General features: G+C 37.3%; 1 protein-coding gene across 1 annotated transcript in view; it reads right to left on the reverse strand.

Annotated features, from left to right (window-relative positions):
* The window catches only part of CLNK (cytokine dependent hematopoietic cell linker), a 104,868-nt gene that overhangs the window by 25,230 nt on the left and 53,274 nt on the right, over positions 1-26,364 (reverse strand). Inside the window, exons 12-14 of the mRNA XM_072621423.1 lie at positions 24,470-24,510; positions 21,717-21,850; positions 11,003-11,080 (exon numbers count right to left, since the gene is read on the reverse strand). Of these exons, the coding sequence (XP_072477524.1) occupies positions 11,003-11,080; positions 21,717-21,850; positions 24,470-24,510 (253 nt within the window). The remainder of the gene's footprint in view (positions 1-11,002; positions 11,081-21,716; positions 21,851-24,469; positions 24,511-26,364) is intronic.

Consider the following 26,364-nt stretch of genomic DNA (forward strand, 5'->3'; position numbering starts at 1 on the left):
TAAGTGGTAAGTTACTAATGCATTAAAAAAAATCCTCAATGGAGCCCAACCAATGTCCATCTACTAGCAAGCCTGAATGTGCCAGGACTTCAACTTCACTGCCTCTCCTGACCCCAGCACACCTACCTCCCAATATTGGAGAGTATCAACATCATGACAGAGACTGCTTCATTTTCTCTAGAGAGAGCAAGACTAGATTTATGCCTATTTCCTTTCAAGGGTGCAGTCTTACTGTTTCTCTTCCCTAATTAAGTAGAGTTATCTAATATTCCCAGAAATGCACCACAGTTATATTAAATGAGCCTTTATTGGTTAAAAGGACAGAAAGAAACAAGCATTTGTTAAGTACCCCATGTGCCAAGGGCTGTGTCAAACACTTTACAAATATTACAAATATTTACAAATATGATCCTAGCAATCCTGGGAAGTAGACATATTATTATTATAGTTGTTATCCTCATTTTATAATTGAGAAAATGGAGACAAATAGAAGTTAAGTGACTTGTCCAGGGTCACGCAGCCAGTAAATATTTGCAGCTGGATTTGAATTCATGTCTTCATCTATCATACCACCTAGTTGCCTCTGAAAGCAGTTACAAAAATAGTGAGAAATCTAGCAAAAAAAGTCCAGAAAAAAAGCACAAGGTGAAGGTGAGTCTCCTGCAGTGGTTTTCCTGGGGTCATCATTTTATTTCACAGTTCTGTTTTAAACAAGGTGCTTTGGAAATAAGGTAGACACAAAGGGAACCTTTGCAGAAGTATAGCCTCATCATATTTTCCCAAAGGCAGCAGTTTACTAGAAAACTACCTACAGTTAACTCACTGTTCATCAAAGCAGCTTCCTTAAACATCAGTATACTTATGACTTTTTAATTCTTCCATTATATTATAATCAGGAGTTCTTTAAAATATTGCCAATAGAGACTGGTAACCTATATAGGGTTACTTTCCCTCTTCTGATTTATGCATTTTACTTCTTAATGTCAAAAAAAGTGGTCCTTCTCTTTCCCCTATAGCTACAGGCAAAAAGGCTTACCAAATACAAGAAGATACAATTATCCTTATCACACATATATACCTTCCACTTAGGGGGGAGCAAGTTAAGCTGCCTGGAAAAGATTGTGACTTTAACTGGAATAAACCTCACCTATTGGGGTCATGGCAAGAAGCAAGAAACCCAGTGAATCCTTAAAATGATATCAGAATTTGTGATGTGATAATAATAAAAAAAGTAATTAAGTTTAATTCAGTTGAGTGAGAGGGAGAAGTAATTACTATAGTGCGTAAAGGGGGGGGGCATATGTTAAAATTGTTGTGTCCTTCAAATTTTGTAGCCATTAATAATGAAACCTATTTCTTCTGACTCTGTCAAATTCTCTTCCAGAAATAGAATGTCGCCTCACAGTTTCTGTCCTTTGAAATCCTGTTGTACATATAAGCACATATGAGATGTTTACAAAGTGTTTGGCATAGTGGCTGGCACATGGTAAGCATTTAGTATATGCTCATTCCCCTTCCTCTTAAACAAACATGAGTTATCATTATCATCATCATTTTCATTCTCATTATTATGTCATTCCAGCAAAGCCCCAGTTGTCTCACCATAGTTATAGATGTGACTAATTTTGGCTTCGTAGCACTGAATTATGATTTTCATGGAATATACAAATCATACCTTTAAATTTTATTCATTTGTTGAATTGAATTAATATGCATTTTCTTATCTGAAACAAATATTTATTAAGCATTTTCTATATTCTATATTCTAGGTAGTTGTTATGCATTTGGTTTTTCCTATATGAATGGCCAGGCTGAACTCATAGGTTGATAAATGTATACCTGAAATGGATCTCAGAGGCTATCTAGTACAACCCCTTTATTTTACAAATGAGGAACCAGACACACATGGAGATTAAGTAATTTGCCCAAGGTCACACAGGCAATAAGCATGGGGCAGGATTTGAACCCAGGTCCGCTTCAGAATCAGTGATCTTTTCTACCGTACCACTAGTTGCACCCACACCAATGGGGTCATAGATTCACTGGAATATCAAAATATGTGCTAGACCTTGTGCTGGGTGCTAGAGATACAAATGTGGGGGGGAAAGACCTAGTTCATAACTTTAGGAAGTTTATAATTTATTGGAGTGGGAAGTAGCTAGATGAGACACATACAAATAAGTAAAAAATGAGATAGGGCATTTTAGGAGAAAAGGAAAGATCCAGACAAAGGTCTGTAGAGAAATTTGAGGAGGAAAAGAACATTTTACTAGAGAATCAGGGAAAGCTTCATGAAAGAGGCAGCATTTAAGAAGAAAAGGATTTTAATAGGCAGAGATGAGAAGGAAGGGTATTCCATGGGTGAAAGAAGCCCTGTGCCACTGGATAGAGGCTAGAGGGGGTAGAAAAATGCAGAGGAGAGCTAGGGTAAAAAAAAAAAAGATCAAGTAACAATTCAAGTAGTATATTTCATTTCTATTGAGATCCTCATGTAGTTTTACATGTTTTTATTTTAATATTAAATATAATTAATTATGTAAATCATCTTCCTAATGTTGAGCCATCCTTGTATGTATGGTACAAATCCAAGTTGGTTATAATGAGTTATTTTTTTTAATGCATTGCTGTAGTCTCTTTGACAGAATTTTATTTAGAATTTTTGTATTGATATTTATTAATAATATTGGTCTGTAGTTTCCCCTCTGTGTATGATCCTTCCTTAGTTTAGGTATAAGGATTATATTTGCCTCATAAAAAGTATCTAGCAGGATGTTTTCTTTCTCAGTTCTTGAGAATAATTTGCATAGTGTTAGTGCTAATTGTTCTTTAAATACTGTATAGAATTCTCTTGTGATTCCATCACTAGTATATTTTTTGGTAGTTCCTTTTAGCTGTATTTCTTTTTCTGAGATTGCATTATTTAAGAACTTGTAATGCTGATAGAATAGGAAAATCTTCTGAGAGAGAGAGAGAGAGAGAGAGAGAGAGAGAGAGAGAGAGAGAGAGAGAGAGAGAGAGAGAGAGAGAGAGAGAGAGCACATAAGCAGAGTGAGAGCTGAGAGCAGGCAGAGCAAAGAGAGAGAAGCAAGCTGTGAGTGGGCAGAGGGAGGACTTCATCTAGGGGAACTTGTTTTTGTGGAGAGGCCTGACAGAAAGAAGGTTGAAGATGTCAGTAATCCCTGGATTAGTGATAAGTACCCTGTTAAATCTTACCTCCTGGTATTCTAAGTATGTCCCAAGTAAATATTTTAGTTTTGCTTTTGAGGAAGAGAGTTTATTATATTTTGCAATTTATCCTAGAAATATGCACGCATATTAATAGTGACTGCTACGGGTATTGCACTGGCATTATAGATCTCTATTTGGCTTCTTAAGTTGGGTACTCCCTATTTTTGAAATTATTTCACTCTTTTCTTTTGTGTTCTTAGTTCTGTTAGCTTACAACTGTGCATAGCAAGTTCTGATTATTCTTTTTATTCCTTCTGGTTTTGTCATGATTTCCCCTTGCTTTTCTGCTATGTTGCTGATTTGATTTTCTACCCTCTTTTAAATCAGATTTGCCAAAAGTTTGTCAATTTTGTTAGTGTTTTCAAAGAACCAACTTTTAGTTTGATCATTTCCATATATTTTTTGCCATTTTATTTCTCCTATATTTTAAAATATTTCTTCTGTGCTTCTTTTATGTTTATTAATTTGTTGGTTTAAAATTTTTTGAATGTATGTTCAGTTCAATAATACTCTCCTTTTCTGTTTTCATTAATGTACGTTTTAGGGATATGTTCTGCCCCTGATCACTGCTATAGTTTAATCCCAGAAATTTAGGTATGCTATTTCATTATTATAATTTTCTTTCACATAATTATCAATTTTTCTATTAGTTAATATATGACCTATAAGTTTAAGATTTCATTAAGTATCTATTTGGACCTGTCTCTTTTTGTGCTATCTGTAAAGGAAGTATTTACTACTTTTGAATTTTTTACATTTGTTTGAAATGTCTCTATGCCCTAATGCATGGTCAGTTTTTGAAAAGTTCTAAGTGGTATCTTGAAATATGTATATTCTTTAGTAATCCCATTTAGAAGATGTCTTAAGTCTTTTAGTTCTAGCTTCTCCATCAGTTTGTTTTAAATTTTCCTTTTTGTTTTTCTTTCTGTTAGATTTGTCTAAAATTGAGACATTTAAATATCCAGCTAGTCTTATGTTATTGTCTACACATTCTTATAATTTAGTTAATTTTTCCCTGGTGAATTTAGATGTTAAGGCACTTATAGTGTATAAGTTTAATATTAATATTGATTTTATTGTCTAATGTTATTTATTTGTTTATTTCTTTTTATGTTGTAAAGTTTTATCTTTTGCTTTGTTTTGATAGCATGATTACAACTCTTACCTTTTTTGGATTCATTCAAATGCATAGTAAATTATGTTCTAATCTCTCTTTTATTATTTTTGTGTATTTCTTTGTTTTTTATATCTGTTGTAACAGATTGTAGGGTATGGTTTTCTTATCCAATCTTTCAGTTTTTTTGTTTAATTATATTATTTAAGATATTCAAATTTTAAGTTATGAGAATTAGGTTTATAATTTCATTAATTTGCCTTTAATGTTCTGGTTTTTGGAATTAGAGTTTCCTCCTCCTCATTCTTCTTTATTTTCCCCTTTTTCTTTCAGTTGAGTAGTAAAGTTAAATATTTCTTCCTCTCTTCCTTTTCAACTTGTTTTGGTTTTAGATTTTTATTTCATTTTCTGTGCCTTTTTCCTCCCTAAATTGGATTTCTTTCCCTCATTCTCTTTGGTATTTTTCTTCCCCTTGTCTATTCTAGACTTTTATTCTTTGATTTATGGCCCATGTAGTTATTCGCTCATTATTTAGTCTCTGTATTACTAATAGAATTAAAGCTTCTGGTTACCTATTTTGAGTTCCTTCTTCAAAAAATCTGGTGCCCTCATTCTCCTCCCACCTTTGTTTTCTGTTGTGCCTCAACTCTTAGAAATATCAATACCTGCAGGAGATAGAGAGGATAGAAATATTGCTCCATGGTAAAAATATTTCCTCTTGGTCTCCATATGCTAATTTTCTCCCCATTGGCTTTTAAATCTCATCTCTGAATCTAGGCATTCTCTCTTTTTGTTGTCAGTTGCTACTGGGAATTCCAATTCCTCTTTTCTTGATGCAGGATTGTGTCCACAGTCCTCTCTTAGAAGTAGTGGTCTCTCTAAGCATTGAATTGCTGCATATTATGACCAATGTAAGGTTCCCATCTTCCATTATAGAATATTCCTTTCCTCCCATGGGACCATTCTTCAGTGGGACTCCTTCCTTCATACTAGTGAATTCCAACTCCCTTCTTCCCCCCTTTACCCCATTTAAATCTTTCAGTCCTCAACTATTCCTCTGTTGAGTATTGTCTTCTTCAAAGACTATACGAATTATTTTTCCTTTCATTGTTTTTTTTTTAAATTTATTTAACTTTTAACATTCATTTTCACAAAATTTTGGGTTACAAATTTTCTCCCCTTTTATCCCCTCCCCCCCCCAAACACCAAGCATTCTAATTGCCCCATGACCAATCTTCTCTCTCTTCTATCATCCCTCTCTGCCCTTGTCTCCGTCTTCTCTTTTGTCCTGTAGGGCCAGATAGCTTTCTATATCCCTTTACCTGTATTTCTTATTTCCTAGTGGCAAGAACATTACTCGACAGTTGATCCTAACACTTTAAGTTCCAACTTCTTTACCTCCCTCCCTCTCCACCCCTTCCCTTTGGAAAGCAAGCAATTCAATATAGGCCAAATCTGTGTAGTTTTGCAAATGACTTCCATAATAGTTGTGTTGTATAGGACTAACTATATTTCCCTCCATCCTATCCTGTCCCCCATTACTTCTATTCTCTTTTGATCCTATCCCTCCCCATGAGTGTCGAACTCAAATTGCACTCTCTTCCCCATTCCCTCCCTTCTATCATCCCCCCCACCCTGCTTATCCCCTTATCCCCCACTTTCCTGGATTGTAAGATAGGTTTTCATACCAAAATGAGTGTGCATTTTATTCTTTCCTTTAGTGGAATGTGGTGAGAGTAGACTTCATGTTTTTCTCTCACCTCCCCTCTTTATCCCTCCACTAATGAGTCTTTTGCTTGCCTCTTTTATGAGAGATAATTTACCCCATTCAATTTCTCCCTTTCTCCTCCCAATATATTTCTCTCTCACTGCTTGATTTCATTTTTTTTAAGATATGATCCCATCCTCTTCAATTCACTCTGTGCACTCTGTCTCTATGTATGTGTGCATATGTGCATGTGTGTATGTGTAATCCCACCCAGTACCCAGATACTGAAATGTTTCAAGAGTTACAAATATTGTCTTTCCATGTAGGAATGTAAACAGTTCAGCTGTAGTAAGTCCCTTATGAATTCTCTTTGCTGTTCACCTTTTCATGGTTCTCTTCATTCTTGTGTTTGAAAGTCAAATTTTCTTTTCAGCTCTGGTCTTTGCATCAAGAATGCTTGAAAATCCTCTATTTCATTGAAAGACCAATTTTTCCCCTGAAGTATTATACTCAGTTTTGCTGGGCAGGTGATTCTTGGTTTTAGTCCTAGTTCCTTTGACTTCTGGAATATCCTATTCCATGCCCTTCTATCCCTTAATGTAGAGGATGCTAGATCTTGTGTTATCCTGATTGTATTTCCACAATACTTGAATTGTTTCTTTCTAGCTGCTTGCAATATTTTCTCCTTGACCTGGGAACTCTGAATTTGGCCACAATGTTCCTAGGAGTTTCTCTTTTTGGATCTCTTTCAGGCGGTGTTCTGTGGATTCCTTGAATATTTATTTTGCCCTCTGGTTCTAGAATCTCAGGGCAGTTTTCCTTGATAATTTCATGGAAGATGATGTCTAGGCTCTTCTTTTGATCATGGCTTTCAGGTAGTCCCATAATTTTTAAATTGTCTCTCCTGGATCTATTTTCCAGGTCAGTTGTTTTTCCAATAAGATATTTCACATTATCTTCCATTTTTCCATTCTTCTGGCTTTGTTCTGTGATTTCTTGCTTTCTCATAAAGTCCTTAGCCTCCATCTGTTCCATTCTAATTTTGAAAGAACTATTTTCTTCAGTGAGCTTTTGAATCTCCTTTTCCATTTGGCTAATTCTGCTTTTGAAAGCATTCTTCTCCTCATTGGCTTTTTGAACCTCTTTTGCCAATTGAGTTAGGCTAGTTTTCAAGGTGTTATTTTCTTCAACATTTTTTTGGATCTCCTTTAGCAGGGAGCTGATCTGCTGTTCATGCTTTGACTTCATGTCTCTCATTTCTCTTCCCAGCTTTTCATCCACCTCTCTAACTTGATTTTCAAAATTCTTTTTGAGCTCTTCCATGGCCTGAGCCCATTAGGTGGGCTGGGACACAGAAGCCTTGACTTCTGTGTCTTTGCCTGATGGTAAGCATTGTTCTTCCTCATCAGAAAGGAAGGGAGGAAATGCCTGTTCACCAAGAAAGTAACCTTCTATAGTCTTATTTCTTTTCCCTTTTCTGGGCATTTTCCCAGCCAGTGACTTGACGTCTGAATATTCTCCTCACACCCACCTCGCCTCCTGATCCTCCCAGCCAGCTTTTGGGGTCTGAGATTCAAATGCTGCTTCCAGCCTCAGGGCTTTTGGCGGGGGCAGGGCTGCTATTCAGTGTGAGATTAAGTTCAGATGCTCAGGTTGGGGCAGGGCCGCCTCTCAGGCTCAGTTCCCTCAGGGGGTTTATGCACAGACCTTCAACAATGGATCCAGGCTCCTGCCTGCTTGGAGAGCCCCGGTCTGCCGCCGCCCCTCAGCTTCTGCCTCCCGAGGGGGCCCGAGCCATGGGGGCACCCCACTGCCCCCTTGACCCGCCAAAGAGACTCTCTCACAGACCCCCGTCACCTGTGAATGGAGGGACTTGTGCGGCCGCTGGAGATCCCATCCCTGAAGCCTGCTCGGATCTGCTTTTCTTGGTGCTGCGGCCGCAGCAGGTCTGGGCTGGGCTCCGCGTCTGCAGCGCAACGGACCTTTTGTGAGAGGTTTGCAGGTCTCTCTGGAACAGAAATCTCCCTCGCTCCAATATTCTGTGGCCTCTGGGTGCAGAATTCGCCGTGAGTTACTCCTTTGTATTTGTTCTATGGGTTGTGGGTTCGGAGCTATGTGTATGTGCGTCTTTCTACTCCTCCATATTGGCTCCACCCCCCTTTCATTGTTTATCATTATCTTAATTGAGACACGTTGCATATTCCTCTCCATCATCTTCCTCTCCTGTTCTCTTTTATAAACTTTCCCTTTCTGTAGTTTAGTACTACAAAAATATTGTGAGGTTTAGTCCATGATGTTTCAGACTTTTTCTCCTTCATCAGTTTTTCCATATAATTTTCTTTACTTTATAATTTTAAAAAGAAACCTCTTGGCAATCGCAATGTTATTATGTTGTTGGTGTTGGGTTCTTAGCACTATATATGTGTTTCTCTTTTTAGTTTTTCCTCTCCTCTATTTTTTTTTATTCTGGGGTAATCTATTTCATTATCTGTGCCTTACTTGGTAACTCATTACTCTCCCTCACCTCAGATATCCAATTACTTGCCAATTTTGCCATCATCATATGATAAGAAATGAAGAAAAAGAGACTGCGAAAGACTTGCGCGAAATGATGGAGAGTGAAATGCGAAAAACCAGAATAACAGTTTATACTTTAAGATAATATTACAAAAAAAGAACAATTATTAAAGACTTATGAATTCTAATCACCTATGTGATACTCATGATTCCAGAGGAGTGATAAACAACACTGCCCACCTTACAACAAAGAGATATTGGACTACTATGCAGAATAAGAGACACATTTTTGGACATAACCAATGTGAGCATTTGTTTTGCTTGACTGTTTATGTGATACAGAGATCTCATATATTTTTCTATTCCCTCCCCCCAGTAGATAGGAGGAGAGGGAGGGGGCAAAGAATCTTTGAGAACTGTTAAAAATAATATTTTAAAATAATCTTGTCATTTCTCCCTTCCCAGCATCCCCCTATTCCCCTCACAAAGCTACCTCCTTACTCCAGGCTCTTATCACCTCTCACCTAGATTACTACAACAGCCTCTGAATTAGTCTCTTTGCCTCAAGTCTCTCACCACTCCAATCCATCCTGTGCACTGCTGCCAAAGTCATTTTCCTTAAGTGTAATCTGACCCCTTCTTAATTAACTCCAGTACCCTCTGGGATAAAAACAAAATAAACTGTTTAGTTTGTAAAACTCTACAAAAACTGGCTTCTATCTGTCTTTTCAGCTTCATTGGCCATCGCTCCCCTCCCTGCGCTGTGTGATCTAGCCAAACTGGCTTTCTTTCTGCCCTTCACTCAGGATATCCCATCTAGCCTCTGGTGCCTTTGCTTAGGCCCTGCCTGCAACGCACTCTTTATTTTTTTAAACCTTTGCTTCGCAGTGGCCCTCTCTTCCTTTAATAAGACACAACTCAGGTACCACCTTCTACATTGAGCCTTTCCTGATCTCCGCAACTGCTAGTGTCCTCCCACCCAAACTATTTTGTATATATTTGTACTTATTCACTTTATATTTATAGTATGGATTTTTGTTTCTATGTATATATAAATGATATATATGTACATGCATTTGTGTGTGAAAGGTTATATATGTATATAAGTGTATATGTATTTATACACATATACATATATGTATATATGTATATTTATACTTATATTCACATAAATATAAGTGTATGTATGTATGTGTATGTGTACACACACACACACACACACACACACACACATATACACACACACATTGTTGTGTTCATCTTTCATTGCGAAGCAGACCATGCCATTGGAGAAATGATGACATGACTCGCACTTGACTTTGTTTTGAGTGAGGGAGGGCTGTGCAGGTCACCAGCCTCACTTCTTCTCCAGAGTCATCTGAATCCAGTGACCAGATGTTCATCAGGATGACTGGAGACGGCCCAAGATGCAATGGGACATCTTGGCCCCTTAAGGCCAAGGCCTATTCAATACTCATTTAAGGTGAGATAATACCCATTCAGTGAATAGGCCTGTTTAAGAAGTAGTCAGGGGATGGCCCCTTTAATGAGGCAAAGAAAAGAAAGACATCAGGCTGGGAGGAAAACAGCAACAGTTACTATTGATAATCACTCTTAAGCCAGGAGGGTTCAGAAAACAGACCTTAAGTGGAACTTGGGCAGGAGTCTAGTGTAGTACAATCCATGGGCTTCAGAATGCAGGTTTAAAGTTTTGGGAAAGGAAAGGCAGGGAAAGACAGGGAAGAGAAAAGGAAAGAGAAGGAATGGAAGGGAAGGAAAGGACAGGATCTAGCTAGTAAACCCCAAGTTAACTGGGCATCCTCTAGCCATCCAAATTTACCTTCCTTTGGACTGGAGAAAGAAGGAGAGGGGGAGACAGACAGGAGGGGAGGAACTGAGTTACCTAACTAGCTGGGTCATACATATATATCAGTATGTATTTGTCATTCACACACACATATATGTTGTTGTCTCCTCTCATTACATTGTAGATTCCTTATGAAGAGACTGCTTCATTCTTGTTTTTGTATCCACAATGCCCAACATAACCTGCAATGTGCTAAAAGACTTAAGCTCTAGTTAATTGATTGAATAGCCTTCTCTCCAACTCTTCTAGTCTTCCTTTCTCAGATCACCTTGAATCTACTTTCTCTATATTTTATAGGTATCTTCATACTTACAACTACATACAAACAAGATAGATTTATAACATCTATTTCTATATATCTATATGTATACCTACATGTACACTGACCACTACCTGTACCTCTTCCTCTACCCCTACTCCTATATGGCACACTGGAAATAATGTCAGGATAAGTGCTTAATAAATGCTTGTTGATGGACTATTCTGATCCTTGCCAAAACCATCAGAAACCCCCCAGACCAGATGGTCCTGGAACCACTATGGCATCTGAAGTAGAAGCCACACTTACAGTGTTTTTCTCTATCAAAGCTTCTTCCACTTCCTGTCGGCTTAATTCTCCAAAATACCAGTCAAACTTCTTGGAAGCCTGAAGATTAAGAGGAAACAATGAATGACTTTAGTGGCTAAAGAAATCATTGGTATATAAATATCAGCACCCTTCTTCTGCTCAAGCTCCTTCTGGAAGACAACTCTGCTCCTTTCCAGGGCTCCCACTGTCTTGTTTCACTTGTTTGGGACTTGGCAGCTGTTACCTGATGTTGTTAGTTTTTTTCTGGTGTCCATAACTTGATGGTAGAGACTAAGTTTGGCACATCTTTGTAAATTAATCAGTAGTCAGATGGGACCTTGCACATAGCTGGTGCTTCCTAAGCCTTTGTCAATAGATTAGTATTGTGGAAGAATATCAAAGTTTCCTTTTTAGTTCAATTGAAAATATTATGAAGTAAATATTTCTCTAATATAAAATTCTTCCCAGATTTACCTGAAGGAAGGAAACTTTATCCCTACTTAATCAAAGTTCTCAGGAAAAATACTCTCCATTAAAATCCTTTTTTCCTTTTTCTCTTAGACCAGGGATACTTATATTTCTTCATTTCATGGACCTCTTTGGCAGGTTTGTGAAGCCTATGGATCTCTTCTATCTAATAGGAAAGTTAATCTAATACCTTGGCAATAAGATTAACTCACAGTTTTGTGGTCCTTTGTCATTTGCAAAGTACTTTATCACATATATTATCTCATTTAACTCTCACAGAAATGTGGTAAGGATAGCAAAACAATTGTATATGCCACTTTACAGACAATGGAACCAAATTCAGAAAGATGATAAATAATTATAAAGTAGTGGAGCTTAGACTTGAACCCTGTTTTCAGTCAGTAAGTTCAAGACTCTTTCTGCTCTGCCATGCTAACAGAAATACACAAAAGCTTCATATAGATTTATAGAAACCTTTGATTGTGCTGAATTACTTGCATCAGAAAAAGAAAAGAATAGAGAATGTCCATGGACCTTCTAGATCCCAAAGTTATTGAAAGGTAGCATAATATAGTGAAACCAATACTGGATTTCAAGGCAGAAACCTGGGTTCAAGTCCTGGTGCTTATTAATTTTGTGACCATACATAAACCACTTAAGCTCCCTGTCCCAATCTGCTGCCTTTGAAACAGAGATAATAATTCTTGCACTACTGACCTCACAGGATTGTTGTGAAGATCAAATAAATAATATACTGCACATAAATCTCCCTTTATAAATGTTTGTTATCATAGAAGTGAGTTGAGAGCCCAGATCAGAGGCAATGACAAGGTAAAGATGGTGGGGTATAAGCTCTGGGAGTCCTCCTACTGGAATCTCTCCTAGAATCTTGTCACTTAATCTGATGTTCCCTAGAGGCCATAAACTTGTATTATCTGTTACCCTTAACTTAGTGTAGCCCTCCATTTCCTGTTATCTCCAGGTAGCCTTCAACTACTTCCCACTCTTAATTCCATTCTCTTGGTTCCTCTAGTCACCCCAGATACTGACCACTTCCATCAAGACCCTCCCTAAACCCTTCCTCTAGTCACCCCAAACTACTTGACCATTCCTAGATCCCTCCCACAATCTTTCTCTATATAAGATCCATCTTGCCTCCATGAAAATGCTCAGGTTCAATCCATCTCAGATTCCATCTGGCCCTTATAAGCATCACAAATGCTCAGATTTCTTAAAGACTCTGGCCAATATGGTCGATCTTAAATAAACTTTGTTTTTCTTTGGCTGAAAGAAGGCTTGAGTTATTATTTTGGGGTCCCAAGCACCCCTAAACCTCAACAAAGAGGAAGTAGAAAAGACATTCTTGATAGTTGGAATGCAACCCTTTAAAAGAAAGCTCAGAGGTGGTAGGATGAATTGAGTTGTATAGAAGGAGCAGCTGTGTAGGATGGCTTGGTTAGAATGGAGATAGTCAAGTAGATGGAAAAGTAACAAGACTTCAGTACCAGTTCCTTTTCCTAATCCTCTTTCTCTTCATGCTCCCTGGCTATCTCATCCCCTTGGGGTCTGTCCCTCCCTGACGTAATGTCTTCAGACTACCTCCTGATTCTCAGTGGGTTTCCATCTAAGATTGGTATCCTACCTCACTTTATGATCTTATCAAATTCTTGTCATCTTCATGGGCTCCTTCTGTTTATTTCTACTGTTCTCCATTGTTCCTTGTGTCCTTCCTAGAACCCATCATGCTGAAAGTGATCTTTCCCTGCTCTGACCCTTCCTCTCTTAACTCCCATCCCCTATAGACTTCACTTATATTACATCTCTCCTGGCACCTATCGTATCTTGAATTGTGTTAGAGTTATTTGTCTATATCTTATCTCCTCTGCTATATTTTGAGTTCCTTGAGGGTTGGGACGGTATTCTATTTATAATCTTGTATTCTAGTACACAGGGTCTTGAAAAGAGAAGATAATCAAGAGTTTTTTGTTGAATATATAAAGTCTTGAAATAAATCAAAGTCATGAGTTGAGGAATAAAGCATCTTTAATTGAGATAACATCTCAATGGCAGTAAAACTGCTGTTCTAGAGGATGTCCCATGAGTACAGAACACAATGGATTTACCAATCCGGAGACCCATGAAAAGGTTTTTTATACTTTTGGGAGAAGAGGGGGAGGTAGTATTGATGGAGTGCTTGCCTGCATGTGCTTGGGCCCCAATTCTAACATCGCATTTCTCTAGCCTCAAAATACTATCTCAAGCTGTTTCTCCCCAGCCCAAGGACACAGGCTGCCCTAGCAACAACCGTTATCTCCCTTCCTGCTATAGTGTCCAGCTGCACATGTAGAATTTATCACTTAAAGCCAGCTGCATACTGACTGAACTGGTTGTGTACTGGGTCATAATGACATTTACTACTCATTGACCAATCATATGTATCTTAGACTTAGACATACCTATACTCCCTTTCATTAATCTTGTCTAACAAGACATTGACAAGAGGAGCCTGATTTTTCCCAGTAAACCCTGACTGTTGGTTGACTTAGTGACTTTTTAGACTTAAAACCACACCTCCAGGTAGCCCCGCCTTGGGCTATTTCCCTGACGAATTTTGGGTAAAATACCTGCTCAATAATATCAAAAGGGCATGTTCTTTTACGAACTGACCACTCCTTAACCATTCACTGATCCCACCATAAAACACCTAGGTAGCATATTTGGCACAAGTGATACCATAGAATATCCTATGTAAACTTTCCCTGTACCCCTTTAAGGTTGCAGGTTCTCTAAGAACTCTTGCCCGCTAAAAAGTGTAATAAATCTTTACCTTGACTTCAGCAATGCTTGAGTCCATGAATTCTTCTCCAGACGACCTGCCCCTGGTACCCTGGTCTTTGTTGGGGTCTCAAACCTTCCCTTCCAGCCCTCATCAGTATGAAGTAGCAAGACCTGGTCATGAGACCCCAGTTGTCCTTGGCAACCCAGGCAAGGAAAACTACTTCATTCTAGCTTTGCTCTTCATACCTTGAATCCCAAAGGAAGGGGGCAAGGACATTAGAAGCTGAGACCCACCTTAAGCTGGGTTCCTTTGCAAGGTAAAATCTCTGGGTGGGAGGACATAGGGTTTGGTTCAGCTTTACCTTATTTTAAGAGCAGGAACTTAAAGACTTATTAAACTTCTGACCTTACTAGGATCATTAAGGCAGTGCCAAATAAGACTACATTTCATTTTTAACAATTTTCTGTCAAATATTAAACTATTCCTTCTCAGTGGGTTATGCTGTGTTCCGTCTTCATTTGCTGAAGTCATAATCATGATTTTAAAAGTCAATTCAAATGCTACTTCCTCAATGAACAGACTTCCATAATTCCTTTGCTGAAAAACAGCCTTTCCCCTTAGACTCCATATGGCCCTTTGGTGTGTAACTCTCTCATGCACGTAACTTGGTACACAACTATGTATTGTAGTTTTCTACCAGACACTAAACTTGAGTATAGGTTCTATCTTCTCCCAGTGCTAAGCACAGTGCTCTGAACAGAATAGTGAATTAAGTATTTATAGAATGAATTGAAATAAAGATAATACTAAAGAGAAATTCCAGATAGAATCATATACTGTTGGAATGGGAAGGGAGTCTTTAACAGCATTTAGACCTTTTTACAGATGAGGAAACTGAAGTCCAAAAAGCCAGATTTATCCAAAGTTACACAGCTAGTTAGGGGAGGAATTTTTTTTTTTTTTACATAGGACTATTTCAAAAATAAGAAATACAGAATATAGGGGAAGGAGATGGGCTAATGATAGACTAAAGATCCAAGAAGGAAAAAGTGAATCATTTAATAGCAGAAATCACAGATTTAAAAGAGAGCAAGATGGTTAGGTTATTAAAAGGAGTGAGCATATTGGAAACACATTGTCTGCAAATAGAGATTTTTTTTTTTGGCCTCCTGTTTCTTTATGCTTATTCTCTGAATTTGTTTTTCTGGTCTCATTTCTGTGGCTAGCATTTCTAATATTAAGTCAAATAATAATGATAAGATTGCTCTCCAGAATGGCTGGATCACCTCACAGCTCCACCAACAATGAATTAGTGTTCCAACTCTCCCACATCTTCTCCAACATTTGTCATCTTCCTGTTTTGTCATGTTAGCCAATCTTATAGGTGTGATGTGGTATCTCAGGGTTGTTTTGATTTGCATCTCTCTACACAATAGTGATTTAGAGCATTTTTTCATATGACCATAGGTAGCTTTAATTTCTTCCTCTGAAAAATGCCTGTTCATATCCTTTGACCATTTATTAATTGGGGAATGACTTGTATTCTTGGAATTATGCCCAAAGGGCTACAAAAATGTGCATACCCTTTGACCCAGCAATATTGCTTCTAGGACTTTATCCCCAAGAGATCATAAAAATGGGAAAGGGTCCCACATGTACAAAAATATTTATAGCAGCACTCTTTGTGATGGCCAAAAACTGGAAATCAAGGGCATGCCCATCAATTGGGGAATGGTTGAATAAATTGTGGTATATGAATGTAATAGAATACTATTGTGTTATAAGAAATGATGAACAGGAAGACTTCAGAGACACCTGGAAAGGCTTATATGAACTGATGCTGAATCAAAGGAGCAGAACAAAGGAGAACTTTGTACACAGCAACAACTACAGTGTGTGAAGAATTTTTCTGGTAGACTTAGTACTTTACTGCAATGCAAGGACTCAAATTCCCAATGGTCTCTTAAGGCAAAATGCCTTCCACATCCAGAGAAAGAACAATGGAATTCAATTGCAGAATGAAGCAGATCATTTTCTTTCGTATTATGTTTTGGCTTGTCTTGTGATTTCTCCCATTCATTTTAATTCTTCTATGCAACATGCCTAAGGTGAAAATGTATTTAATAGGAATGTATGTGTAGAACCTATATAAAACTGTATGCTGTCTCAGGGAGGGAGTGGTGAAGGAGGGGGAGGGAGGGGAAAAAAATCTAAGATATATGGAAGTGATTGTAGAACACTGAAAACACATTTTTAAAAAGTGAATGATCAAAAAATAAATAAGTAAAGAAATAGTCACTGGAAAATACTACTTAACCCAAAGAAGGATCTGGAATTAAAATTATTTCCTTAAAATTAAAAATCACTAGTTCTTAAGTCTTCAAACTAGAGAAATGGTGACTGGGGCATATTTTAATAAAAGTGATGCCCCCAAAGCCCAGACCCTCAAATATCAATCCTTTGTCTATATTATAAGGGCCAGATTTTCATCACTATATAGGTCTTATTAAGAATATTATACTTCTGTTTCATCCAGTATTTTATTCCCTTTTGAAATAAACAGTATTTATTTAATCCAAAAAAATGATGAGTAGGCATCCTGCTTGAAATAAATGGGAATATTTCCAGTCATACACATTCTTAGTTTTAGCTAAATACTTTTCAGTATATTTTTAAAAAATTCTTTAATGACTAGCCATTCTTGTGGTTGTTTTTTAAAGTAAATTACACTATATTTCACAAAATATTTTAGATTACTCATATACTCATAATATTTTAATGATTTTGTTATGAATGATTCATAGCAACTTTTTCTTAGCATTGAACTATCCTTGCATTTCTGCCATAAAATAAAGTTGGTCACTATAGCAATGAATACATTGCTATAATGTATTTGCCAGTATTTTACTTAGTCTCTTTTTGGAGGGAACTGGATATGTGATTCCATTCATATGGGAAACTCTCTTTGAGAAAATTCCCTCACATATAATTTGCAGAGTCTTAGAGAGTTACTTAAACACTAAGAGAATTTACCTAGCACACACTGTATCAGTCTTCCTGTCTTTGAGTCTCAATCCTGTGCCATGCTCTCTACCCCTCTCTCTCCATATAAATATTAGTGATATTGTTCTATAATTCTCTTTCACTACTTGATCCTTTCCTGGTTTGGGTATCAGGGCTATATTTGTGTCATAAAAGGGGCTCTTGAAGCATGTTTATGCAGCTAAGGAATTGTTTGAGGTTTAAAAAAGATAATATATATAAAATGCTTTACACACTTTGAGGTACTTCATCATTAGTAGTGTTGTTAATTTTTTGATAGACTTCACTTATAAATCTTCTTAACTTAGAAGTTCTCTTTCCCCTGTCCCCAAGGAATTTATGGCTTGCTCCTTCTATGATTCTCTTTCTGTGATAAAATGGTTTAACTCCTATTAACTTGTACATTTTATATTTTTGTAAATTTGTATTACATTTCATTTAAGTTTTAGGTTTTGTTGATACATAATAGGTTATAGTAGTTTCTGAAAATTTTCTTTACTTTCCATTAATTGTGATTTCCTCCTTTTTAATTTTGGTCATTTTCCTCCTCTTTTTTAAATCAAAGTAGCTAATAAGGTGCTGATTTTTTTCTTAAAGAGCTTTTAAATTTATTAATCAACTGTTTTAAGATTTTTAATTTTATCACAATTGATTTTCAAGATTTTCTCTTTTATGATTATTTTGAAATTATCATTTTTTTGTTTACCTAATATTCTTTTTTTTTTTTTTGAAATAAGGACTTTCCAGAAAAGTGGATCTGAGTGTTCAGTTGACATACTCATGCTTGATGGGTGCATGCAAAAGTAAAGTCTAAAGTCATAAAGGGAGTACAGAAGGATACACAGATAAGGGTGGAATATGCTGAAACTAGCTACTAGAGGCAATTGTTAAATTTTTAATGGGAATATCTAAACTTTAGAAGGTAAGAAACTACAAATTGGGAACTGATTGTTTGCCATTCATTTCCTTCTTTAGATCATTTTACAGATGAGGAAACTGAGGCAAACGGGTAAGTGACGTGCCCAGGATTACATAACTAGTGCATGTCTGAGGCTGGATTTAAACTCAGGAAGATGAATCAGGAAGACACTGTATTCACTGCATCACCTAACTGCCCCCAATAGATTATAGATAATCTTAACATACTGTTTTCCAAGTTGATATGTGGCCTGCAGGTGATGGGGTTCAGACTCAGAAACCTCCTTGAACTACTCTTGAATCTTCCCACTTAATCTGGCCTTTCATACTCAAATCTGTTACCCTTAACCTAGCCTGGGCTTCCATTGTCTATTGCCCCTGGATTGCCCAACCTGCTTCCTACCCAAGCCCTCCATTGTCCGATAACTCCCAATTGCCTCCAGCTGTTTCTCACCCTTGGTTACAACACTATTTATCTCAGTCTCATGAAGATCCTCCTTAGACCCTCCTCCCCAACCACTGGACCACCACTAGATCTTTCCCTTGGTCTTTCTGTATTTAAGTTCTATCTCGCCTCCATGAAGGCGCTCAGATTCAATCCAGCTCTGACTCTAGCTGAGATTCTGTCTGATCCGCTTGTCAATACAAGTGTCACAAATGGTCAGGCTCCTTAAGAGTCAACGCAACATAGTGAACCTTTAATAAACTTTGTTTTACTTTGGCTGGAAGAAGGCTTGAGTTGCTTTCATTCAGTAGGTGTGTAGGTATTTAGGGGTCCTGAACACCCTGAACCTCATATGGTTCCCAGTCCTCAACATAGGCATCCTTATGTAGGGTTAATGAATCCTTAATGTTTTTAACATTATGTTCCAAGGGATTCCTCACAATAATATTCTGCGTCCTTTGTTAAAGTCTATTCAGACTTTAGAACAATCAATGTCCTAAGGCCCACTGAAATTCTGACATTGTGATTTTAATGTATTTATGAAATTGAAGAAAAACAGTCTGAAGGGGCAAGGAGCATAATTTGTAATTTGACCCAAGTTGTAGCTTATGTGGATGATTTCTCTTTGGCACTAACAGAAGAAGAATGAATTTTTATTGTTTCTGAGAATCTAGAGCAAGAGTAAACACATAAGAACACACACACACAATCCAAAGTCATTAAAGTAGAATTAAAATACTTCAATATTTTAAATAACAGGTAGGGGAAAGGACAATGAGAATTCTTAGTCTGTACTCTATTGAGTTATAAAAAAGGATCACGAGATGGAACTAAGCAGACCTGAGTTCCTGTCACTGAATCTTAGAATACAGATCATTTAACCCAATCTCTTCCTTTTCCAAATGAGGAAATTTGCTTAAGCTCAGTAACCAACAGAGGTGGTATTTGAATGCTGGTCCTCTGACTCCAAAACGAGTCCTTGTTTACTCCACAGCAGGAGTCCCTGGGAGTTAATGTGACTTTGAATAATTCACTTAGCCTCTCAGAGATTCAGTTTCCTAATTTGCAAAAGGAGGTATTGTAAGGAAAGAGCCTTTTAAATTTTAAAGAAGTTACGTTGGTAGTCCTACTAACCTACTTCACCTGCTTCCACTTCCTCCAGGTAATTAAGAGACTACAATTTTACCTGTGATTCCATTTGGAACTCCCAGGAGGAAGAAAGCCCTTTACAAATTCAGGTAGACACCTTCCAGCCTTGGAGGGAATGTGAAACTATCTCAGGATGATCCATTTGAGGAGAGACTCAAATTCATGCCTTCCTCCTCCAACGCTGGCTCTCTGTCCACTCTGCTGTGCTGTCTCATTTTGTACTTATTGTGTATATTTCTTTAAATTTTACTTCTCCTTGTACATTTTTTTCCTCCAATAGAATAGACCTCTTTGAGGTCAGAGATTTTCATTTTTGTTTTTGTATTCCCAGAAGCTAGCATCTTTCTAGTTAGGTATATAGTAGATAGTTCCTAAATTAAACAGAAAGGTTCATTCATGAATATGTTTCTTCTGAAGATAAACCCTGGTTAACATTAGGTTCAGATTCTACCCATGTTCATTGCTACCTGCTTGAATGTGGGCGGATCACTTAATGTCTCTACATTTATTTCTTCCTTTTTCAAATTTGGGAGGTAGACTAAGTTTTCTTCAGATTTTAGTAAAAAAGATAGGCAAACAATAATTGATAGGAAACCTTCTGATTGACCTTGCTTATAGACTGGAAGAAAGAGGAATACTTGACTGAAAAAGGTTTTTAAAAAGCTAACAGAATAGAGCAATGTAAGGATGAAGGCTTAGAAGCCTAACATAGAACAATAAATAGAAAACCAGGAAAATACCATGTGAAACTAGCCAAGAAGAGAGGGACAATTGGGAGTAGTGGAAAGAACTGGGGGTCATAAGGTCTGGGTTTAAGTCCTGTACCTGTCATTACTCCCTGTGTGACCTCTATTCACTTCTGTCTGGGCCTTAGTTTCTTGATATATTAAAAGGGGGATGAATATTACATATGTTACAGAACTCCCCAGTTTCCTGTGATTTTATATGTAATAAGTACTCTTTAAATAAAGCACTCTATAAATGTCAGCTGTTATTGCCTGAGAATATATGCAAAGTATGTGTAAAAAGGTTTTTCTTTTTAATGAAGGAGAAAAATAAACGCTTGTTAATTGAAAATTACGATGAAAGAAAGAAAATACATACAAGTATTCATTGCAATGCTGAAAATGTTACTTCAGCTTATTTGCTTAAGAACCCTTTCCAAAATGCTTGCCTTATAAGAAAGGATCAGGCAGGGATCACCATTTCCATCTGATAGAGCAGGAAAATAGTGTTCAAAGATGTCATCCATAGTCTATGAGAGCTGGAAGGGACCTTTAGAGATCTCCAAGATCTCTTCATTTTGCAGAGGAGGAAACTGAGACCTAGGAGGGAAATAATTTGCCAGTGTCACATGGCAGCACCTTGAAGAGTCAGGATTGGAACCCAGGTCTCCTAACTTTAAAAGTAGTGCTTTTCATTATACCACAAAGACGTGATATGCTCATTTAAGAACTGATTCATGCAATGACCAGCCATGATTCTACAAGACCTATTATGAAGAGTGCTACTACTTCACCAGACAGTGAGATGATGGACTCTATATGTAAAACAAAACATAGAGATTTAGAACACGGCCAATGTGGGAATTTGTTTTACTTGACTGTGCATATTAGTTACAAGAGTTTTTTTTTTTCTTTTGGGAATATAGGGTTTGGGGGGAAGAGAAAATAAATGCATGTTAAGTAAAAGAACCATTTTTTTAAAGTGACATGCTCAAGATTACCTGGCTGGTGAGGGATAGAGCCTGAATAATGGGAGACCTGTTCATTGAAGGCTGAGAAGGAAAAGTTGGAAGGGAGGAAAAATCTAGCTGGTTTTCAGAACTTCATTCAAGTACTTCTTTCAGAAAAGGTTTGATTAGTGCTGCCTTCCCTTGGAAAGACTTCAAGCCTACTGAGGAGACTTGTTACCTTTTTGCTGGATTTGCCATGACATGATCTCTTCTGATGCAAACTGATAGGTAAAGGGTTATCCTCAAGAAGGCTGCCATGTGCTGGTTGTGGGGATCTCTGGAGTGAGGGTGGGTACATGCTTACTTTCTGCCCTTTAAAGATAAATTTGAAATTGGTCATGATTTTGCCAAACAATCAAAATATCAACCCTCATTTTAAATGCAAAAAGCCACACATTATTTATACAAGATACTGTTGAGCAATATTTTTACATAAAATAATTTTATAGTTAATAGTTTATAGAACACTTTGAAAATGCAGAATAAGGTGTAGTAGAATCATAAAATCATTTGACCTTAGAATATGGAATGCTAAAATGGGAAGGTACCTCAAAGGTCATCTAGTTCAACACTTTCAATTAAAAAAGAGGACACTGAGATCCAAAATAGAGAAATCATTTGCCCCATCTCAAACAAGTAAGAGCTAAGTGACTGAGCTGAGTTTCCTGACTCCAGAACCTACAGGCTGCCTCTCTCCCAGTGCTTTGCCTGGAACATTTCAAAGCTGGTTTTCATTGTCTGGACTGCTTATAGTTTTTATCTCAAATGATCACAAATAAGACATAACTATGAATCATACCAAAATAGTATTTCAAGTCCCATAATCTATTAGGTCCTAGGAGACCTCTTCTATATGGACAACAGAAGAAGTATATTTGGCAGATGAAAATGGAGATCACTGATATCTCCTTTCTCTTCTTGTGAGTATTTCATAAAAGATTACTTTAAAATTTAAAATATTTCAATTTTTTTTTGTGGCTGGTCGATTTTTTTTTGCTGTTCAGCAGTGCTGCTCTAGCAATAGCAGTCTGACTGTATGTGGATAACTGAATCAGGTCACTATTCAATAATTTCCTATATATTAAAGTAGGGGCAGTAATGTAGATTAGTACTAGGCCTGGAGTCAGAAAAACTCCTCTTACTGAGTTCAAATCCAGCTGCAGACACTTATTAGATGTGTGGCCCCAGGCAAGTCACTTAAGCATTTGTCTTATTTTCCTCATCTGTAAGAAATGAGCTAGAGAAGAAATGACAAACAGCTATAGTATCTTTGCCAAGAAAAACTCAAATGGGGTCATAGGTCTGGCATGACTGAACCACATATGGTAAAATATAATCAATTTATTTTTTGTGTGTTGTTATTTCGTTTTCCTCCTTTTCAATACCTTTTGACTCTGAAAAGTGTTTATGATCCAAGGTATGAGGCTGTTCTATAGTCCACAAGACTTTAATTTCTCTTATTTCTTTCTTCTGAACCATGTTTTCCAGTTTATATTTTTATACTCCTCCCATTTGCCCACCTTTGCATAGAAAGTCATAACACTTTCAACTATATATTGATTTAATATGAAAAGTCTTATAGCATTCTTGGTAGATTTTGCTATTTTTATCCTTTGCAATAGATACTGGCATACAAGCTGCAATTATTTTCACAATGGCCTTTTCCTTTTTGCAAATGCTCATAGTGAAAATCGCAACATGCAATGACAAAATGGCCCATGACATGACATTTCTTCTTGTCTTTGGATATATGCTAAAACCACCTCCCCTCTCTCCTTTACTTCTCCAAGGAAAGTATGGGAACCATCCTTCCATTTAGCTGAAACTTCCTTTTATCCTGGTTTCATTTATATAAAGAAGTGATAACTGATATAATTTTGTTCTTCTTGTAGCATGCCTAGTTGTTAATCATTGGATTAGGAGCTGACATTGGAAATACTAATGCTTAATGTGTATTGACAGTCTAAAAACTGTGTGATCTTAAAAATTTAGCATCCTTTGTCCCCTTTTTCTCCATGTCTCCATTACTCTAAAAGCAGAAGAATACCAGATAAGACCGAGGGATATTTCTATTGATGATATAAGCTGATTTTCAGAAAGCAGATGTAGTCAGTTGCCAGGACCACACTAGGGAGTCTTTGCAGGATGATAGACATCACCTGCCAAAGTTTGTGCTCTACTAGCATATCCATTTAAAATCTAGAAGTCTCTACATCAAATCACCAGGAAGAACAAACCCTGAATGATGTACCATAGTACGCAACATGACAACTCTCTCTCTCTACTGTGCCACTTAGCTGCCCTTATATTTTTTCCCCTATCTTAACATATAAGAAATTAATGGATAGTGATCTGGTTTCCACATTTCCTAATCAGTTATCTGTATAGAGTCACATACAGTTACAAGGTGGTGTACTTGGAGAGAAGGAGTGATCTACCAGGATGAGGGAAAGGAACACAGGGAGAGATGGACAACTAACTAGAATTACTCTACAACCAACTCAGAGCCTCTGACTACTCCAGTTCCAGTCTTGTGCTCTCTGCTTCTACAGAGTAAGTAAGAGGGTGACTCAGAATGCCAGATCGTAGTGGTTCAATGAGAGGTACTGGAATTTAAATCAGAATGCCTAGATTTCAATTCTGATTTCATCATTTACTGGCTGTGTGATCACAAGCAAGTAATAGCACCTCTCTGAGATTCCATTTCCTTTTCTGTAAAAGGAGGAGACTGATCTTTGAATTACCTTCCTCATAAGATTGCTGTTAAGGAGTATATACTATATGTCACTAACTGTGAGCTGTAAGAACTGCCAAGATCATACAGTGAGTGAATAGAGGGAGAATAGAGCCTGGCAACAGGGCTTCATTATACATGTTTGTGTCATTACAATTATCTGCTCAGTTGGTAGTTTTAATACAAAGTGATCTTACCTTTGCCTTGAAAACTGGGGTCAGCCATCGTAAACAGAGAACTAAGAGAAAGATTTGGTTAAAGGTAAAGTTAGTGTTGCCCTAGAAGCGTAAAATATTGAGTGAGAAAATCATGAAACCCACACCCAGAAAACATCTTGAGGATCATAATTTTAAATACTTTTTCTTTTATTTGAGTTATTTCTCTCTAATCTTCTTCAAAAAAAAGAATATAAAGTTGGATAACAACCAGTATAAGGGAGATTTCCCTGATGTCTTAAGCTGACATAATCTATAGGTCTTTACTTTCCATATCTGAATCGATCTTATTTCTTCCACCTGTGGAGGGGGCATATTTAGCCATGCTAGGCTTGTGATTCCACCAGACATACACATGGATAGATCCAGGCAGAGAAGTGGACAGGGCTAACAAGGATCTGGGAGTAGTCTGCCCAAAGATGTTAACTGAAGATGTGGGAGTGGATGAGATTATCCAAAGAAGTTGGTGTAAGAAAGTTGGAAATGACTTTGACCTCCCCCAATCTTATAGCACTCTGTACTTCACTTATAGTATGAAAGGTTACAGTCAAAAGTGCACAAGAGTTATAAGAAGTGACAAACAGGCGGACTTCAGAAATACTTGGACAGACTTATATGAACTGATGCTGAATGAAGTGAGCAGTACAGAACATTATACACAGTAACAGCTACAGGGTGCGAGGACTGTTTTTGATAGACTTAGCCCTTCTTAGCAATGCAAGGACCTAAAACATTGCCAAAGGACTCTTGAGGCAAAAATGCCATCCACATCCAGAGAAAGAACTATAGAATCAGAAGACAGAATGAAGTGAACTATTTTCTCTTTTGTTATGTTTGGTTTTGTTTAGTTTTACTTATGCTTTCTCCCATTTGTTTTAATTCTTCTACACAGCATGACTAATGTGAAAATGTGTTCAGTAACAATGTATGTGTAGAGCCCAAATAGGATTGCATGCTTTCTTGGGGAGGGAGGGGGGAGGGAGTGGAAAGGGAGGGAGAGAAAATTTAAAACTTATGGAAATGATTGTTGAAAATTGAAAACAAATAAATAAATCAATCTGGAGGAAGAAAAACCACACAAGACTTGGATGGGGGACACCTGGGCTTGAATACTGTCTCTGTCCGTTACTTCTTGTGTAACTTGAGCAAGTCATCTCTCTAAGTCTCAGTTTCCTTATTTGTAAAATGAAAATAAACAAGCATTTATGAAGTACCTACTGTGTGTCATGCGATGTGCTAAGCGTTTCTACAAATATTTTCTCATTTCATTCTCCCAACAATCCTGAGGAGGTGCTGTTATTATCCCTATTTTACAGGTAAAGAAACTGAGGCAAATAAGTGACTTTCCCAGAGTTACACAGCTAGCAAGTTTCTGAGGCTGGCTTTGAACTCAGGTCTTTGTGACTCTAGACTCAGTGCTCTATCCACTGTATCACCTACTTGCCTAATAACACTTTCCCTCCTGTAGCTCACAGCTGTTATAAAGATAAACATTGTAACCTATATAATACTTTAGGAATATGAGAGGCTATTATTCCATTGAATTTGTATCACGTTTAACTGTGTGCACCTCTTTTTTCTCATACTATACGGTAAGTCCCTTGAGGGCATGAAACATGTCTTGGTTATTTTCTCCCTTCTCTCCAGCTGCCAGTTCCTGGTCTTCCTTTTCATTCAGCAAGTATTTGCTATAATGCGTCAATCCCTATGCTAGGCACTGGTGGGGAAAGAAAAGACAGTCACTACACAGGTGCCAAGAGAAAGAAAGCTTGGGGAAAAAAAGCAACGTGATAGTCATTATTATTTTAAACAGCTTCTAACACTATGTTTCAAATCCAAATGAGACAGGTCTTTATGGGGATGTTTTTTCCATAATT

The sequence above is a fragment of the Notamacropus eugenii genome, chromosome 6, assembly GCF_028372415.1.
Source record: "Notamacropus eugenii isolate mMacEug1 chromosome 6, mMacEug1.pri_v2, whole genome shotgun sequence".
Lineage (NCBI taxonomy): Eukaryota > Metazoa > Chordata > Mammalia > Diprotodontia > Macropodidae > Notamacropus > Notamacropus eugenii.